Source organism: Narcine bancroftii, chromosome 1, assembly GCF_036971445.1.
Source record: "Narcine bancroftii isolate sNarBan1 chromosome 1, sNarBan1.hap1, whole genome shotgun sequence".
NCBI classification, from domain to species: domain Eukaryota; kingdom Metazoa; phylum Chordata; class Chondrichthyes; order Torpediniformes; family Narcinidae; genus Narcine; species Narcine bancroftii.
Window position 1 is genome coordinate 161,240,992 of NC_091469.1, and position 20,299 is coordinate 161,261,290.

General features: G+C 40.3%; 1 protein-coding gene across 8 annotated transcripts in view; it reads right to left on the minus strand.

Moving 5' to 3' along the window:
- The window catches only part of LOC138735618 (rapamycin-insensitive companion of mTOR-like), a 265,357-nt gene that overhangs the window by 77,928 nt on the left and 167,130 nt on the right, over window positions 1–20,299 (minus strand). For all 8 annotated transcript variants that reach the window (XM_069883715.1, XM_069883709.1, XM_069883692.1 and 5 more), the window contains 2 exons: window positions 17,845–18,009; window positions 8,394–8,470 (listed from right to left, as the gene is read on the minus strand). In XM_069883715.1, the coding sequence (XP_069739816.1) occupies window positions 8,394–8,470; window positions 17,845–18,009 (242 nt within the window). The remainder of the gene's footprint in view (window positions 1–8,393; window positions 8,471–17,844; window positions 18,010–20,299) is intronic.

Below are 20,299 nucleotides of genomic sequence, written 5' to 3' on the forward strand. Positions count from 1 at the left end.
AGTATTTCAAATAAGATCTGTTTGAAAGTGTTTGTAGGTAACCTACTCTAACCTTTCCCAATTTATCTCCCAAAAATATTTCTATATATTCTGTCACAGTAGACAGTGAACGGACACCCTTCAAGGAAGTAGCAGAAATGGAAGACAGCCAGGTAGAGGGCGAGCAGTTCCCGGTCAATGCACTGTACTTCATTTTGGGTGGCCACAGGTGCTGATTGAAAAAAGCAAAGGGTCGCCACGAGTCATTCAATGAACTTCTGTGTTGGACGCGTTGACTGTGAGGGCCGTCGGTACAACCATTTGTGGGTGCACTACCATAGTTTTGTAGGCCAAGGCCTCTTTGGTCTGCTCGAAAGCGGAGTGAGTCGCATCGATCATTTGAGCTCCTTCGATAAGCCCGACATTAATGTGAAGAGAGGGAGCATAATCTTAGCTGCTGCAGGGATGAATCTGTTGTAGGAATTTACCATCCCCACGAACTCCTGCAGGCCCTTCAGTGTTGTCCATCTGGCAAAGCATCACATGGCATCTACTTTGACTGGTAAAGCAGAGGTACCGGCAGTGGTAATTCTGTGGCCAAGAAAGTCTATTTCCATGGGGCCAAACTGGTACTTCTGCACGTTAATGGTAAGGACAAACTGTGCGACGAGAGTAAAAGCTGGTGGTGATGTGTCACAGGCGAGTTGCTGGCTACCAGGGTGTTACTGAGGTAGGTGAAAAGGCAAATCTTTGCCAACTGCGTCCATGAGGCACTGAAATGTTTGCGCCGCGTTTTTTAAACCAAAGAGCATGCCTAAGAACTCAAATGGACCCAACGGGATGATGATGATAGCTAACTTTTGGATGTCATTCAGGTGCACGGGGATCTGGACATATCCTCAGATTAAGTCAACTTTGGAGAAAAGCTTTGCGCCATGGAGGTTCGCTGCAAAATCCTGTATATGGGGAATTGGATAGTGTCATTGCAACATCTGTAATCACCACAGGGTCTCCAGCTGCCATTGGACTTGGGCACTAAGTGAAGGGGTGATGTCCATGGGCTATTGGAACTACGGACGAGCCGAGCTCCTCCATGCGCCTGAACTCTTCCTTGGCAAGACGGAGTTTGTCTGGGGCAGGTGGCGGACCTATGAATGCAGTGGTGGGCCAGTGGAGATGCTGTCCCAGATGCAGAGAAAGCTGTTCGGTCGGCCAGCTGCTGCAGCCATTAATGGCGGCTGCCCCCATCATTTCCCGGGAACAAAAAAGGCTGGCAGCACCTGCGTGCAGACACCCCCTCAATGTTTGTGATAGAAACACCAGCTCAGAATGGCTCTCTGTTTTCTGGCGGGTTAGGGCTTGTTCACGCAGTGGACTGGATTTGGACTTTGTCCTCTCTGGTGATCGTGTGACACAGTTAATCAAGTCTATGGCTTTGCACTTGGAACAATAGAGAATATCCACTCGCGCCACAAGAGTGTGTGGGTCGCTGAAATCCGTCCCAGCCAACAGGAGTCTGATGTCTTTGGGCATTTGCTCGAGAAATGCCTGTTTGAACATGAGGCAGTGCTTGTGCCCTCCTGCCAGTGTTAGCATTTCATCCATGAGGCCCTAGGCAGTCCAAATGCAGGAGCCTGGCTGCTCTCTCATGTCACGAGAAGCTGTACGTGCTAATGAGGAGGTTTTTCAGAGCCATGCATTTACCTTCCTCTAGCGGTGCCTGAATGAGATCATCGACTCATGAGGCAGCTTCCTGGTCGAGCGAGCTGACGATGTAGAAGTATCTCATTGAATCTGAGGTTATCCCAGAGGAAGAAGAGGAGGAAGAGGAAGAATACAGTGAAATGGAAGAAGAAGGGAAAGGCAAGACAATGGATATATTTTCTCTTATTAAAGGATACATGGATTCATTTAAAGAATGGCAAACACAGGAATTTAATGATTTAAGAAGAAGAATAAACAGTACAGAAGAGAAAGTGAATAAAATAGATATGACCTTAACAGAAATGGGAAAGAGAATGGACAAGATGGAAGAACGAGAAGCAGCAGTAGAAATGGAGGTAGAGGACTTAAAAAAGAAATGAGAAGAATCTAATAAAAAAGTTAAAGAGACACAAGAACTGTTAGCTCAGAAAATAGATATAATGGAAAATTTCAACAGAAGAAATAACATAAAGATAGTGGGCCTTAAGGAAGATGAAGAAGGCAAGAATATGAGAGAGTTTATAAAAGATTGGATCCCCAGGATCCTAGGATGTCCAGAACTACAGCAAGAAATGGAAATAGAAAGGGCACATAGAGCATTAGCCTTTAAACCACAACCACAACAAAAGCCAAGATCCATTTTAGTAAAATTCCTAAGATATACTACAAGAGAAAAGGAACTGGAGAAAACAATGGAGAAAGTAAGAGAGGACAACAAGCCACTGGAGTACAAAGGGCAAAAATTTTTATTTATCCAGATATAAGTTTTGAACTCCTGAAGAGGAGAAAGGAGTTCAATACAGCAAAGGCAATTTTATGGAAGAAAGGGTATAAATTTATACTAAAGCATCCAGCGGTATTGAAAATATTTATTCCAGGACAGCAAAACAGACTATTCTCGGATCCAGAGGAAGCACGAAAATTTGCAGAACAATTACAAAATAGACTGAGAGATGAAGACATGTAACGAGAGTACAAAAGACTGCAAACTAAAAAGACGTGTGTATAGGACTATATACATATATAATACATATATTACATAAGTGTATGTGCATTTAAAAGAAAATATATAGTGTATAGAGAAGAATTAATGAGGTAAAAAAAGGGGAAGAGAGGAGTAAAGAGGGAATTTAGAGAGTGACCTTTGTTGTATATAAAAATTGAAATCTTTTCTGGGGGGACTGGGTGGGGAGAAATTACGGTCACTGCAAAATCAGTTGACGCTTGCGAGTGAATTCGCAAATCCAAATGGAGAGGGGAAATGTGGTTGCCCGACAAGGGATAATGGGCAACTCAGGAAGGGGAGGGGACAATGGGGTTAAAGAAATATTAGGTAGGAGAATAAGGGGAATGTTTGATGTGTTAAAAATGTTGTCTTATAAACTGTTCAAAGAAAGAAAGCAGAAATGGATGAGAAGGAAAGGTGATGATGAGGAAACGGAAGGGAAAGATAAACAAAGTATAAAATGGCTACATTAAACTATATGACTTTAAATATTAATGGAATACATAACCAAATCAAAAGGAAGAAACTGCTAAATTTACTGAAAAAAAGAAAAAAAATTGATATTGCATTTGTGCAAGAAACACACTTAACTGAAGTGGAGCACAAGAAATTAAAGAGAGATTGGATAGGACATGTAACGGCAGCGTCATATAACTCAAAAGCTAGAGGACTGGCTATATTAATCAGTAAAAATGTACCAATTAAAATAGAAGAGGAAATAATAGATCCAGCAGGAAAATATGTAACGATAAAATGTCAGATATATTCGGAGTTTTGGAATTTACTTAATATATATTCGCCTAATGAAGATCAAAAATTTATGCAGGATATTTTTCTGAAGATAGCAGATACGCAAGGGAATATAGTAATAGGAGGGGATTTCAATCTCAATTTGGATTCAAACATAGATAAAACCGGGAAAAAAATTAACAGAAAGAATAAAGTAACCAAATTTATAATTAAATCGATGCAAGAAATGCAACTTTTGGATATATGGAGGAAACAACACCCAAAGGAAAAGGAATATTCATATTATTCGGATAGACATAAAACATATTCAAGAATAGATTTATTCCTGTTATCAGCTTATATACAAGATAGAGTTAGGAAAACAGAATATAAAGCTAGAATATTATCGGACCATTCACGCTTGATATTAACAATAGAGTTAGAGGACATCCCTCCAAGAATGTATAGATGGAGATTAAACTCCATGCTACTTAAAAGACAGGATTTTAGAGAATTCATAGAAAGACAAATTAAAATGTATTTTGAAATAAATACGGAATCAGTGAAGGATAAGTTTATATTATGGGACGCAATGAAAGCGTTCATCAGAGGGCAAATAATAAGTTACATAACTAAGATGAAGAAGGATTACAATCAGGAAACAGAACAGTTGGAAAAGGAAATAGCAGATATAGAGAAAGAATTAGCAAGGAAGGAAGACACTACTAAAAGAAGGGAATTGGTAGATAAAAAAATAAAATATGAAACATTTCAAACATATAAGGTGGAGAAAAATATAATGAAGACAAAGCAGAAATATTACGAACTAGGAGAAAAAATGCACAAAATTCTAGCGTGGCAGCTTAAGACAGAACAAACTAAAAGAATGGTATTGGCATCAAGGAAAAAAGACAAACAGATCACATATAATCCAACGGAAATTAATGAAAATTTCAGAGAATTCTACGAACAATTATACCAAACTGAAAACGAAGGGAAAGAAGGCAAAATAGATGAATTCTTAACTAAAATTGAACTACCAAAATTACAAACAGAGGAACAAAATAAATTAATAGAACCATTTGAAATAGTAGAAATACAAGTACAATAAAAAATCTGCCGAATAATAAAACACCAGGAGAGGATGGTCTCCCAATAGAATTCTATAAAACATTTAAAGATTTATTAATTCCTCCCCTCCTGGAAGTAATCAACCAGATTGATAAAACACAAAGCTTACCAGATTCATGTAAAACAGCAATAATTACAGTAATACCAAAGGCAGGGAAAGATCCACTTGCACCAGCATCATATCGACCAATATCTCTACTTAACACAGATTACAAGATAATAGCTAAATTATTAGCAAACAGATTAGCTGATTATGTACCAAAAATAGTAAGTCTAGACCAAACTGGATTCATAAAAAAAAGATGAACAACAGATAATATTTGTAAGTTTATTAACTTAATTCATGCAGTAGAAGGAAATAAAACTCCAACAGTAGCGGTTGCTTTAGACGCAGAGAAGGCCTTCGACAGAGTAGAATGGAATTATTTATTCAAGGTACTACAAAAATTTAGTTTACCAGAGAAATATATTAATTGGATTAAAGCATTATATAAGGGGCCATTGGCGAAAGTGACAGTAAATGGATATATATCAAAGCAATTTAACTTAAGCAGGTCAACACGGCAGGGATGCCCACTATCGCCCTTATTGTTCGCGTTAGCCATAGAACCACTTGCAGAACTGATAAGAACAGAAAATAAAATAAAAGGTATAAAAATAAAAGGCAAGGAATACAAAATCAGTTTATTTGCAGATGATGTTAAAGTATACCTAACGGAACCAGAAACATCAATAAAAGAATTACATAAGAAATTGAAGGAGTATGGAGAAGTGTCGGGATACAAGATTAATGCAAATAAAAGTGAAGCAATGCCAATGAATAATGTGGATTTCTCAAAATTCAAGAAAGAATCACCGTTTAGATGGCAAATGCAAGCAAAACGAATCCTAGGTATACAAATAAATAAAAACCTCAGCCATCTATATAAACTTAATTATTATCCACTAATGAAAAAAATACAAAAAGATTTAGAGCATTGGAAAGACTTACCATTAACACTAATAGGAAGGATAAACTGTATTAAAATGAACATTTTTCCAAAGATACAATACTTATTTCAGGCACTGCCAATACACTTTACAGAAAAATTCTTTAAGGAGTTAAAGAAAATAATAAGGAAATTTTTATGGAAAGGAGGGGAAAACCGAGGATAGCACTAGATAAATTAACAGAATGGTATAGACAAGGAGGCTTACAACTGCCAAATTTTAAAAATTATTATAGAGCCGCACAATTAAGATATCTATCAGATTTTTACCAAACAAAAGAAAAGCCAGATTGGACTAGATTAGAGCTAGACAAAATAGGGGAGAAGATACCTGAACATATATTATATAAATGGGATGAAAAATTGGTAAAACATAGGAATTCTCCAGTATTGCACCATTTGCTTAATATTTGGAAGAAGATTCATGTAGAAGGAAATAAAACAATCTACCAATTATCAAAACTAATACTGACGCAAAATCAGCTAATCCCTTTTACGGTAGATAACCTGTCTTTTAGAGAATGGGAGAAAAAAGGGATTAAAAGAATAGAAAATTGTTTTTCGGGGAATAAATTATTATCCTTTGAACAAATGAAGGATAAATATAATATAACTCAAGATACAGTGCTGGCATATTACCAATTGAAATCCTATTTAAAGGATAAATTGGGAAGTAGTCTGAAGTTACCAGAAGGAAGCAATTTTGAATATCTGATTACAGACACAATGATAATTAAAAAATTTATAACAAACATGTATATCAAATTACAAGAAAAGGAGAATGAGGAAATAAATGATAAAACTAAACAAAAGTGGGAACAAGATCTAAACATAAAGATAAAAAAGGAAACTTGGGAGAGGTTATGTTTAGGAACGATGAGAAATACAATAAATACGAGATTACGTATGATACAATATAATTGGATACATAGGTTATATATCACTCCTCAAAAGTTAAATAAATCGGATCCAACAGTATCTGACAGATGTTTTCGTTGTAAAAAAGAAATAGGAACAACAATTCATGCAATCTGGACTTGTGAAAAGGTGAAAAAATTTTGGGAAGATCTAAACCAGATATTAAATAAAATTACAGAAAGCAATATACCAAAAAACCCAGAGATCTTCCTCCTAAGTAACATAAAAAATAAAGAATTTGGACTTGATTTGGAGGGTGTACAAAAAAAATTTGTTAAGATAGCCCTAGCTGTAGCAAAAAAATGTATTATGTCAAACTGGAAATTAGAAGATAATTTGAAAATACAGCAATGGTATATAGAAATGAATAAATGCATTCTATTAGAAAAAATAACATATAGTTTAAGAAATAATATAACATTACTTGAACAAATATGGGAGCCGTACATGGAATATAATAGAGAAAACCTACCGGGACATCTATCACCTAAAATGACAAAAGGAAAAGAGAATGGAAAGAATTGACTCAGTGGAAGTTTTTGTTCGTTAATGTTGAGTGACAACATTGTTTGATGGGTTTGATGTATCTTGGACTCAGAGTTTTGAATGGATGGAGGGGGAGGTGGGGGGGAGGGGAAGAGGGAGGGGGGGAGAAAATGACACTGTATATATTTGAAAGGAGAAATGTGTACATCTTGAATAATGTGATCTATAGTGTGAAAAATAAAAAAATTTAAAAAAAAAGAATCTGAGGTTATCGGTTTGATTTGGAACTGGGCCTCTGCTTGGCCAAACCAAGTGCAGGGCCTGTTCGTCCAGAAAGTTGGCAGCTTTTCAATGCAACAGCACCCTCAGCTACTTGTTCCATTGTATCAAGTCTTCAGGATGTGGAGACTCTTCGGGGCCACCAATGTAGCGAGTTGTGAGAGAGCGCAACGAAGAAACTGAGACAACAGGCTGTGAGCTCAAGTATCACAAATGCTTTATTTTGAATTCTGCGATGCAGCCTTTAAGCCCGTCCTCAGCCCTGCCCCTAATGTCCCGGCGCTTGCATCCCAATGACGCAAGGATGTACGGGTCCTTCCAGTCTGGACCGGAAGAGACGGTTCCGTGATGCCATCCTTGCTGCGGCTGCCCCACCGACCACAAATGACAAGCTGGGCTGGTTCGCCCTTGCAAATGTGTGTCGCTACAGTGTTAGATTTCCTCCTTATGCCATAGGTCATTTTTTCCAGGGGAACACAGCTCTGCATTTCCGCATTCCAGCACGCAATGCCTAGACGAGAATCCGACTTACAAGTAACCGCTATGCACTTGCTGGCCACCGCCAAAGTAATCAACACAAATTGGATTTGAAATTTGGACAACTTCATCATAAACCTTATGTCCATATTTCCCAAAGGGAATAGTTCTGGGTCCTGTGGGAATTCTTTACCCATGAATTTTTTCAAGGGCTTGGCCTAGCTCTACCCAAGAGGGCCTCCTCACCTTAGAGCATGACCAAGTTGAGTGCACAAAGGTTCCCGTCTCTACACCGCACCTAAAACATTGACAGCACATAGTATCTTTTGACCAACAAGCATCAAGGAGGCTGTACAAGAGCATCAAAAATCAGGACTGCCAGGCTGAGAAATTGCTTCTTCCTGCAGGTTGTGTAACTGAGCAAATTTTCCAAAATATATAATTTAAAATAGATCTAAATATTTGTGTCTAAATGTGCTATGTGTGCACATAATGCTGTTTTGTTGGGTTGCCAATGCACAGTCAGATGCTAATAAATTTGAACTTCTGTAATGGGTCCAAGTTGAATAAGACAGGGCAAAGCTGCCTCAGGCAAGTCTTGTTTGGTCTTTCTGTCCTGCATGAGTGTTAGATATGCAGCCAATTAAAAATGTGGACAAGAAGGAGACCACAAACTTTTAACCTATTGTACTCACCGGAGGAGCAGTAGCAAGCCTTTGTCTCCAAGGTGGGTTAAAGCTGGTTTCAGCTGGATCAGTGCGTGCAGGTTGGCCTGGACAGTTAAAGAAAATTGCAGAGTCAAAAGAGAACAACATATTTTCACATTCCAGCTCATCAGGCAAGACTGTGTGCTTCCTATTTATGATGCCTTTATAATCTAATCCCAGAGGTAAACTTCACAATCAAATTCATTGCATAAACTTAGAATAGTGAAAAGGGACATTTAGCGTTTCTATTCCCTCCTTAGCATTTACAGTGCACTCCGTAAAGTTTGGGACAAAGACACTTTCTTCCATTATTTGCACCTGTGCTCCACAGTTTTACATTTGTATTCAAACAATTCATGCAATTCAAGTGCACATTCCAGATTTTACTCATTGTTATTTGTCTACATTTTGGTTTGACCCTGTAGAAATTACAACACTTTTCAGACATAATCCCCTCATTTCAGGGCACCCTAAGGTTTGGGACATTTGGCTTTGCAGGTGCTTGTGAGTACTCAGGTATGTTTAATTGCTTCATTGGTGCAGGTACAGATGTTTTCCCATATCTGAAATGCTTGGGACCTGACCTTTCAATTACTGGGTCATTGGAACAAAACAAAAAAAGCCCAAAAACAGCACAGTAGCATCAGCCGCCGCCAGTCCCCGACACCTCCCCATCGCCGCTGCTGGTCTCCAATACCTCCCCACCGCCAACAGGCCCAACTACTGTTCCTGCTCCTGTCTGGGAGCCCGAGGTCCCTGCTTCTGCCTGGGAGGCCACTCTCCTTGACGACTCCGGGACAAAGAATTCTTCTGACCACTTGCAGCTGGGAGACAGCGGCATACAGTTTGTAAACCAAGCACAGTGGAGGGTAAAGAAGAAATGGAAAGAGAGGGGAGGGAGTTACCTGAAACAAGGACAAACAGCATTCTAATTTTTCCCCATGCTGCCTGACCTGCCAACTTTGTCCAGTCACTCACCAATGGCTCGAGATTCCAGCCTGCTTCTCTGAGCTGACATCCAGCCACTCAGTGCCCGTCTTTCGGGCTGGTTCTGAGCTCTGTTGTTACCAAACTGGCGCCAAAAGAGCATCAGAACCCTGCTTGAGCAAGTTGGGCGATCATTTTTTCCCAACTTGTGATGTCATGTCGCTACCGCAAAGAAGTTTGGTTAATGGAACTTTTGGAATTCAGCCCTTCAGATAAGGTGGGGAAAACTTACTGTATAAGAGAGCTAGGCTTCCAGAAAAATGAGGCAAGTAGTAAGACACATCACTCAAACCTTAGGATGACCAAAATCAACAGTTAGGAACATCATTAAGAAGAAGAGTGCACTGGTGAGCTCAGTAATCGCAAAGGGACTGGCATTCCAAAAAAGACTCCAATCTGATGACAGAATTCTTATCATAATGAAGAAAAATCCTCAAACATATGTCCAACAGATCGGAAACATTCTTCAGAAGGCAGCCGTGAACATGTCAACGACTACAACACTTCATGAACAGAAACACTGCAAGATACCAACCACTAATTAACCACTGAAAGAATGGCCAAATTAGTTTGCCAAGAAGTATTTAAAAAAGGGTATTATTTTAGTATTGATATTTTTTTTTGTTGTTAAGTTTTATCCTTTTTTTTGTAAGTGGGGTTTTTTCTATTTTATTTACAACATTGTTAATTAATTCTTCACTCTTTATTTGGGGGGGCGGGTTGGATTAATTTTAAATTAGATGATTAATGTTGTGTTATAATTATGGGGGGGTTAATTTGTGTAGTTTAATGATGTAGTATTCTAATTTTTATTATCTTATTTTTTATTATTTCTTTAAATGTAATTTTTATTTTATTCATGTCATAAAATTTTAAATAAAGTTTAAAAAAAAAGAAGTATTTAAAAGATCCTGCAGGATTCTGGAAAATGGTCTTGTGGACAGATGAGGCCGAGATGAACCTGTATCAGAGTGATGGCAGAAACAAAGTGCGGAGGCGTAAAGGAACTGCCCAAGATCCAAAGCGCACCACCTTTGCGTCTTGCAGTACTGCTGTTCACGAAGTGATCTGCAGATAGTAGTCATTGACATGTCCACCTGCCTCCTGATCAGTTGGAGATGCGTTTGGGGATTTTGTTATCATTATGTTGAGAATTTTTCTGCCATCAGCAGTGGAGGTCTTCCATGGAACACCAGTCCCTTACTGAGCTCATTACTCATGACTGAGCTCTTTCTTCCAAACTGTTGATTTTGGAAATCCTACGGTTTGGGTGATGTCCCTTAATGTTTTATTCTTTTTCAGCCTCGATGGCTTCCTTGATTTTCATTGGAACAAGTCTGGTCCTCATGTTGAAAAATGGCACCTGTAAACTCCAAAGGTGTAATTCTCTTCTTTATGCATGCTTCCCCTTGGTCATTTCATTCAAAAACATGGTATCTCTTTCGACTGTTATGCCGATGATACTCAGTTCTATCTCCCCTTGAAACCTAACGATCAATCAAAGATAGCCAGCCCCACTAACTGTCTATAGGACAAAGTGTTGGATGGGTCAAATCTTCTTACAGCTAAATGAAGACAAATTTGAGGTTATCCTAATTGGTCCCCTAATTTGACCAAAATTATCTCCAATAGGTAATTTATTCGGCCTCATTAAACCCCACGTCAAATTCCTTGATGTGATATTTGATTCCACCTTCAAGTTCAACAAATAAATTAATGCAGCTTTGCACTATTGCCAAAATCAAATTATTCCTTTCATTTAAAGATCTTGAAAAAATTATTCATGCCCTTATATTCTCCCGTTTAGACGATTTTAACTCTCTATATACTGGGATTAGTCAATCTTCATTATTCTGTCTGCAACTGGTTCAGAATGCTGCAGCCAGGCTCCTGACAGGAGCCAAGAAGAGGGACCATGTGGGAGTCACGTGATGGAGTAGTGGCTGGTCGAGTGGAACCAGCCCTCTCCAGAGAAAATAAAAAAAGTTTCAAAAAACAAAGCTCAATAAACATAAAATATAACCAGATAACCACTTACAGCACAGAACAGGCCAGTTCGGCCCTACTAGTCCATGCCGTAACAAATCCCCACCCTCCTAGTCCCACTGACCAGCACCCGGTCCACACCCCTCCAGTCCTCTCCTCTCCATGTAACTATCCAGTCTTTCCTTATATGTAACCAATGATCCTGCCTCGACCACGTCTGTCAGAAGCTCATTCCACATCTCTACCACCCTTTGCGTAAAGAAATTTCCCCTCATGTTCCCCTTATAATTTTACCCCTTCAATCTTAAACCATGCCCTCTAGTTTGAATCTCCCCCTTTCTTAATTGAAAAAGCCTATCCACGTTGACTCTCTCTGTCCCTTTTAAAATCTTGAACTCCTCCATCAAATCCCCCCTCAATCTTCTACGATCCAGAGAAAAAAGCCCTAGGCTGCTCAACCTTTCTCGGTAACTCAAACCTTGAAATCCTGTCAACATTCTCGTGAACCTTCTCTGCACTCTCTCTATTTTGTTTATATCTTTCCTATAATTTGGTGACCAAAACTGTACACAGTACTCCAAATTTGGCCTCACCAATGCCTTGTACAATTTCATCATAACCTCCCTACTCTTGAATTCAATACTCCGATTTATGAAGGCCAACATTCCAAATGCCTTCTTCACCACACCATCTACCTGAGTATCAGCCTTGAGGGTACTATTTACCATAACTCCTAAATCCCTTTGTTGCTCTGCACATCTCAATAGCCGACCATTTAATGCACATGACCTATTTAGATTTGCCTTTCCAAAATGTAACACCTCACACTTATCTGTATTAAATTCCATCAACCATTTCTCAGCCCACACCTCCAGCCTTCCTAAATCACCTTTTAATCTACGGTAACCTTCCTCACTGTCCACAACACCACCAATCTTTGTATCATCCACAAACTTGCTTATCCAGTTCTCCACCCCTACATCCAGATCGTTAATATATATAACAAATAATAGTGGACCCAGGACCGAACCCTGAGGAACTCCACTAGTCACCGGCCTCCAATTGGACAAACAATTTTCTACCACTACTCTCTGACACCTCCCATCCAACCATTGCTGAATCCATTTCACTACCTCCTCATTTATACCTAATGCCTCCACCTTTTTTCCTAACCTCCTGTGGGGAACTTTGTCAAAAGCTTTACTAAAGTCTAAATAGACAACATCCACAGCTTTCCCTTCATCAACCTTTTTTGTAACCCCCTCGAAAAACTCAATCAGGTTTGACAAGCATGATCTACCCCTGACAAAACCATGCTGATTACTCCCTATCAATCCTTGTACCTCCAAATATTTGTAAATACCATCCCTCAGAACACTTTCCATCAACTTGCCCACCACAGACGTCAGACTCACGGGCCTATAATTCCCAGGTTTACATTTGGACCCTTTCTTAAACAGCAGACGGAACCACATGCACCACCCTCCAATCCTTTGGCACTACCCCTGTGGCCAGTGACGACCTAAATATCTCTGTTAATGGCCCCACTATCTGTCCACTATCCTCCCTGAGTGTCCTTGGGAATATTTTGTCCGGTCCCAGAGATTTATCCACCTTTATCTTTTTCAACACAGCCATCACTACCACCTCGGTTATCCTTATATGCTTCATTACCTCCCCACTATTTTTCTTTACCTCAACTGGTTCAATATTTTTCTCCCTAGTGAATACCGAGGCAAAGAAATCATTCAAAATTTCCCCCATTTCCTCTCACTTCTCACTCAGCCTACCCTCACTATCTACAAGGGGTCCAATTTTATCCCTCACTAATATTTTACTTTTAATGTACTTATAGAAACCCTTTGGATTTATTTTTACTCTGTCTGCCAAAGCCTCTTCGTGCCTTTTTTTGGCCTTTCTAATTTCTTTCTTAAGATTCCTTCTACACTCCTTGTAGTCCTCCTTCAACTTCTCAGCTCCCTGCTCTTTATACCTCTTGTACACCTCCCTTTTTCTCCTAACCAAATTTCCAATATTCCTCGAAAACCAAGCCTCCCTATGACTTCCAGCCTTTCCTTTGATCCTCACTGGGACGTAACTACTCTGTACCCTCAAAATTTCTTTTTTGAATATCCTCCATTTTTCATTTACACACTCACCTGAAAATATCCTGTCCCACTCAATACTGCCCAAATCCCTTCTTATTCCTTCAAAATTTGCTCTTCTCCAATCCAGATCCTCAACTTTAGGCCCCTCCTTGCTCTTCCCTAAAACTACCTTAAAACTAACAGAATTATGATCACTAGACCCAATTGGATCTCCAACATTAATGTCTGATACCTGACCTAGCTCGTTCCCTAACAGGAGATCCAGTATTACACCATCCCGAGTCGGTTCTTCTACTAATTGATTCAGAAAACAATCTTGAACACATTTAACAAACTCTAGCCCATCCAGCCCTCTAACTGAATGGGTATCCCAATCAATGTGAGGGAAGTTAAAATCTCCCATGATCACTACCTTATGATTCTCACACATATATGTTATCTCTCTACACATTTGTTCCTCTAGTTTTCTTGACCCATTTGGTGGTCTGTAATACACCCCTATTAGCACCCTCATGCCTCCTTCACCCCTCAATTCCACCCAAAATACAGGAAGAGAAAGAGAAAGTTTCAGAGAAGAGACACAAGATGGCACCCAAAAGAGAAAAAAATAAGAATAACAGAGAAAAGGGAAGAAGGAAAATCACTGGAGAAGAAAGAAGAAGGCCTTACTTGCACGTCGGAGCAGAGAGCCACCGTGGAAAGGAACGGCCGATCTCCGATGTTGGTGAGTCCCCAGAAGAGCCGTGTCCTCCAGACCGGCGAACTTCCAAAATGGCTCTCAGAGCCAAGAAGAGGTGCGCAACTGCACATGCGTGAAGAGTTGCGCATGCACAGTGCGCAAGTAAAAGGTTAATGCCGGCGGGAGGGGAACTCAGCTGAGGAGCGGCCAGCTGCGGAGCGGCCAGCTGAGAGACGCTCATAACCGGGGCATTAGGCTGGGGGAAGTAAGCAAGAAAGAAGTGGTGAGAAAGAGAATGAAGGGCTGGAAGAGGGTGAGCGGCAACGTGGCGACCGGCAGGGGGGAACGACTGCGGCAGGGGGCCCAGCAGAGGGTCAACCTGCAGCGGGAGGCCCAACAGCAGGAGACACAGCAGCTGGAGGCCCAGAAAGGACACAGAAGCAGCTCACCAGAGAAGAGAAGACAACACAGACATAGATATAGACACAGAAGAAGAGGAAGAAGAAGACCAAGAATTTCAAAGGAAAGAAGGAAAAATAGGACAAAATTTAGATAAAGCCTTTTTCAAAGAACAAATGAGGTAATTAAAAGAATGGCTATAGTTCAATCAAAAAAATGAAAAGAGCTGAAGACAGAATGCAAAGCTTAGAGATGGTCATGACTGAAATAGGGAAAAGAGTAGAAAATGTGGAGGAACAAGGAGCTGCTGTGGAAATGGAGATAAATGATTTAAGAGGGAAGTTGGAAGAGAGTGAAAAAAAATTAGAGACAAGATTTACTGTCACAAAAAATTGACGTATTAGAAAACTACAGTAGGCGAAACAACATAAAAATAGTGGGCCTGAAAGAAGGCAAAAAAGGGTCAGATATGAAGGAATTTATAAAAGAATGGATCCCGAAGGTTCTGGGAACAACAGATTCAGATGAAGAAATCGAAAGGGCGCATAGAGCGCTAGTACCGAAACTGCCACCACATCAAAAACCGAGATCCATATTGGTAAAATTTCTAAGATATACAACAAGAGAAAACATACTAGAGCAGGCAAGAAAGAAGGTTAGAGAAGACAATAAGCCGTTGGAATATAAGGGACAAAAAATATTTTTTTACCCCGACATAAGCTTCGAACTTTTAAAGAAGAGGAAGGAATTCAACACGGCGAAAACAATCTTATGGAAGAAAGGGTATAACTTTATATTAAAACATCCAGCAGTACTCAAAGTATTTATTCCTGGGGAACGGAATAGACTGTTCTCGGACCCAAAGAAAGCCCAAGAATTTGCTGAACATTTGCAGGACAGAAGAAGAGGAGGAGGAGTGACAAGAAGGAGACCACAAGAAAATATACAAAAATACGTCAAAATATAAAGTAAAGATTATGTATATATAAAGATTTAAAGATGGATAAGAGAAGGGGAAGAAGGGGAAAAAAAGAGAGAGCTTTTTTATATATGTATAGGAAAATAGTGTTCTCTGGGGGAGAATAATGGTCACTGCGAAATCAGTTGATGCTTGCGAGTAAGTTCGCAAACTGAATGGAAAGAGGAGTTGTGGTTGCTGTCAAGGGACAAAGGGCAATCCAAGGAGGGGAAGTTCATTTGGGGTTAAAGGGTTATTGCTTGTGGGGATTGTTGGGGTATTTCATGTCTTAAGTGCATTGTCATATATTGAGATCAAAAAGGAAAACTTAAAAAACAGTAATGGAAAAAAAGGGGATGGAGGTGGAGAAGAGGAGGAAAAGAAGTGAAAATAAAGATACAAGATGGCCACGTTGGACTGTATGACAATAAACATTAACGGAATATATAACCAAGTTCAAGTGTATCCCATTGGGAAAAAAAAAATCACATAATTTAAAAGACAAAGTTACAATGTTTGAAAAAAACTGGGAACCATATATGGAACATAACAGAAAGAGCAGGCCTCGGACCACCACCACCTAAAATGATGAGAAGATAAACACGATCAGATTTAATGTGAATAAGTAGATGATAACGTCTTTTTTGTTTGTGTTCCTTTTGTATAAAGATATTGTTTTATTGTATTTTATATGTCCAATATTTACTGTTTTTGGAGGGGGCTGGGAAGGGGGAAGAGAGGGATGGGGAAAAAAGAGAAAATGTCACTGTGAATATTTAAAGAGATGCATCTGTAAATATATTGGTTGATATGGTTCATAGTGCGATAAATAAAGAATTATAAAAAAAAGAGGGACCATGTCACTCCTATTCTGACGTCTCTCCATTGGCTGCCAGTACAGCTCAGAATTGATTTTAAAATTCTCCTGTTTGTCTATAAAGCCCTTAATGGGCTAGCCCCTTCTTATATCACGGATCTCCTAACTCCTTATTCCACTTCAAGACCCCTCAGGTCGGCTAACTTGGGGTGCTTGGCTGTTCTGTGCTCAAATCATAAATTCAGAGGAGATCACGTCTTCGCTATTGCAGCCCCAAAACTGTGGAACAATATTCCTCCTTCTATCAAACCAACCCCTTCCTTTAACTCTTTTATATCCAGATTCAAGATGTACTTTTATTCACTAGCATTTTGAGTCCTCCTCATTCAGCTGATTGTTACCTTGTGTTCTAAACTTTCGTTTTATTCTGTTCTTTAAATAGTTGCCTAGTTGTGATGTCTTTTTGATCTGGACAGCACTTTGGTCAATGTGAGCTGTTTTAATGTGCTATATAAATAAATTAAACTAAAAGGTTAGAAGCAAGTCTAGCTTTCTTATACCTGCACCAATGAAGCAATTAAACATACCTGAGTATTCATAATCACCTGTGAAGCCAAATGTCCCAAACATTAAGGGACTACATCTAAAAAATGCTGTAATTTCTACATGGTTGAACCAAAATGTAGACAAATAACCTTCAATAAAATCTGGAATGTACACTTTAATTACATGTGATTTGTTTGATTAGAAATTGAAAACTGTGGATCACAGGGGTAAATAAAGGAAACAAGTATCTTTGTCCCAAACTGTATGGATCTTAAAGCCCAGGAGATGAATGAGCAGTTTTCAATAAGTGCCACGCTTTAAATGTGTGTAAACTAGGTCTTAGTTCTGTGTGTTTCAAGAGCCAGACTGTGATAACTGAGCTCGAAGACAAGATTATGGTTAAACTATTTTGGCAACTCTCTCACTCCACTGCCAAACGGTCACATTTGTCTTGAAATCGAATGCTAAATCAGACACTCAGCAGCCCAAGAGGGGGCTTCTTCACTCAGAGAGGGGTGGCTGAGTGGAATGACCTTCCGGAAGAGGTAGTTGCGGCAGGGTCAATTCTGTCCTTTAAGAAGAGGTTAGATGAATACATGGATGTGAGGGGGTTGGAGGGATATGGGCAGGGAGTAGGTAGGTGGAACTAGCTGGAGTTTCACGTAACTTGGTGCGGACTAGAAGGGCCGACATGGCCTGTTTCCGTACTGTAATTGTAATATGAGCAATTAGACCATGACCAGAGGTGCTGAGATTCTTCTTCCCATCAGTTCAAGGGCTCAAATCCCAATTCCAACACCACAGCAATACTTTAAACAGGATGTAAGTGCAAGCATTAATGGAAATCTTATAAACATTGTGAACTAAACTAATACATTTCCCTTTGCAGAAGCAGGACCAGTTCAGGAGAATAAAAATAAGCCTCAAAAGCTGAACATTTTCACAGTGACAAGACTCACCTTGTCCTCACATGCCTCATCCAGGATATCAAGTGCTTCAGAAGAGATGGTTTTATTTTTGTCGTGCAGCTGCGTCACTAGTAATTCTATGCCCCAGTTGCTGAAGAACTCCACATTGGCTCGTAGTAATACACGCAAGTGTTTTGTTGCGTACAACCTGCAATTCTAAAATGACAGTGAGACCCTAAGCGTGGTGAGCAAACAGGAAGTGACTCTGATACAATCTAATCCAGCCATTCTCAACAGGGGCCATGAGGCTCTCCTGTGGGCCAGAACACATATAGGAGGGAGGGGACATAGTATGCAATCATAAAATATTGTTAGGTGGTCAGTCGAAGTATGGAAAAAACAAAATAAACTTGACTGCTTCACAGGGATGAGCCAGTCCCAAGGGGACAAGAGCCAAGAAAAGGTTGAGAATGGCTGCCTTAATCTTCTCCATTTAGATATAACACAAGCCCAAGAACATATTTCCTGGCAGCAGACTTTCTGACCTTGGTATGTTCAGAGCAAGATTTCACGTAAAGAAAAAAAATTAAACAACTGTTTAAAAGTGATTTACATTCACTGCCTGTCTCACACTCAAGGTAGACACAAATATGGTACAAATATTTGTACTTGCCCAAGAATCATTATGTGCACGTCCGGGTATAATTTGAAAGTGATGAGGATTTCTGCCTCCATATGCTTTTAGGCAATGACTTGGGAACGTGCAGTTGTACACTTCTCTTGCAGAATGAGGATTGTCAGGGAGATGCCCAGCATCACTGACGACTTCAGCATGAGATATGCATCCAGCTGCAGCTCCTCAAGAGCACATGAGGCTACTTAACAAGCTAAGAGCTCATGGAAACATACTGGATAGAGCAGAGGTTGATTGGCAAGAAGCTGAGAGTCAGAATACAAGGATCCCTTTCTGGTTTGGCTGCCCGTTGTGAGTGGTGTCCTACAGGGGTCAGTGTTGGGGCTGTTTCTTTTGATGTTGTACGGCAATGATTTAGATTATGGATCAAATGGCTTTGTGGCCCATTTGTAGATGATATAAAGGTAGGTGGAGGAGCAGGTAGTGTAGAGGAAACAGGGTGGGGGGGGCGCTACAGAAGATCTGAGACAGATTAGGAGAATGAGCAGAGAAATGGCAAATGAAATACAGGTAGTCCCCGACTTACATCAGTGTTCTGTTCTGATGGACTGGTCGGATCTCAAAATGAACGCAATCGAACACGTTAACCTTGGGTCTCCTGCGGTCGGGCCCGTACTGTGGTGTCCGGCTGCTGTAATTTTATATATGTTTTCATTTCTTTTCGGTCATATGTACGGATGGCCATAAGTCATGTGGATTGTAAGTCGGGGAGTACCTGTACAATGTTGGGAAGTATATATGGCCATGCACTTCGGTATAAGAAATAAATGGGCAGAATATTTCCTCAATGAGAGAAAAAATTAAAATCCCCAGAAGCAAAGGGACCCGGGAGTCCTTGTGCAGGATACCCTGAAGGTGAATTTGCAGGTTGAGTCGGTGGTGAAGAAGGCGAATGCGATGCTGGCGTTCACTTCAGGAGGAATAGAATACCTGAGCAGGGACGTGACGTTGAGGCTTCTTAAGGCCCTGGTGAGATCTCACATGGAGTATTGAGAGCAGTTGTGGAATCCTCATTTCAGAAAGGTTGTGCTGGTGTTAGTGAAGGTTCAGAGGAGATTCACAAGGATGATTTTGAGAATGTAAGGGTTATCACATGAGGGTCGTTTGACCGCTCTTGGCCAGTTCTTGTTGGAATTTAGGAGAATGGGGGTGGGGTGGGGAGTTAATTGAAACATTTTGAATGATAAAAGACATGGACAGAGTCCAGATAGAAAGATTATTTCCAATGGTGGGAGAATCAGGAATAAGCGCCCACAACTTCAAAATTGAAGGGTGGCCACTTAGAACAAATGTGAGTAAATTTGTGTAATTTGTCGCCACAAGCAGTTGAGGAGGCCAAGTCATTGCTTATATGTTTAAGGCAGAGGTTGATAGGTTCTAGATGATCCAGAGGATCAAAGGTTATGGGGAGAAGGCCGGGCAGTGAGGAAATGAATCAACTCATGATTTAATGGTGGGGCAGACTCGATGGGCTGAATGGCCTATTTCTACTCCTCTGTCTTCTGGATTTACGGTCCTTATAGACAGCATTAGGAAGCTGGAGTTGGATGAACTCCAGGTCATTCGGAAGCTTGATGGAAAAGTTACTGCTGGCTTGGGTGGGCTGCGGAGTTTGCTGACCTACAACAGCCAGATCTCTGGCATTGACTTTGGGCCTATGGCTCAGAAGGGAAGGGGGGAAAGAAGAGGAGAGCAATATGATTGGGGTGTGGCGGCCCTTCGCAGCTCCCCCAGGGGCCTCAAAAAATGAAGGACGAACGCGACGATCCACCAGGCTGCGGGAGGCCTGCAGCGCTGCCCTCCAATTGGCCA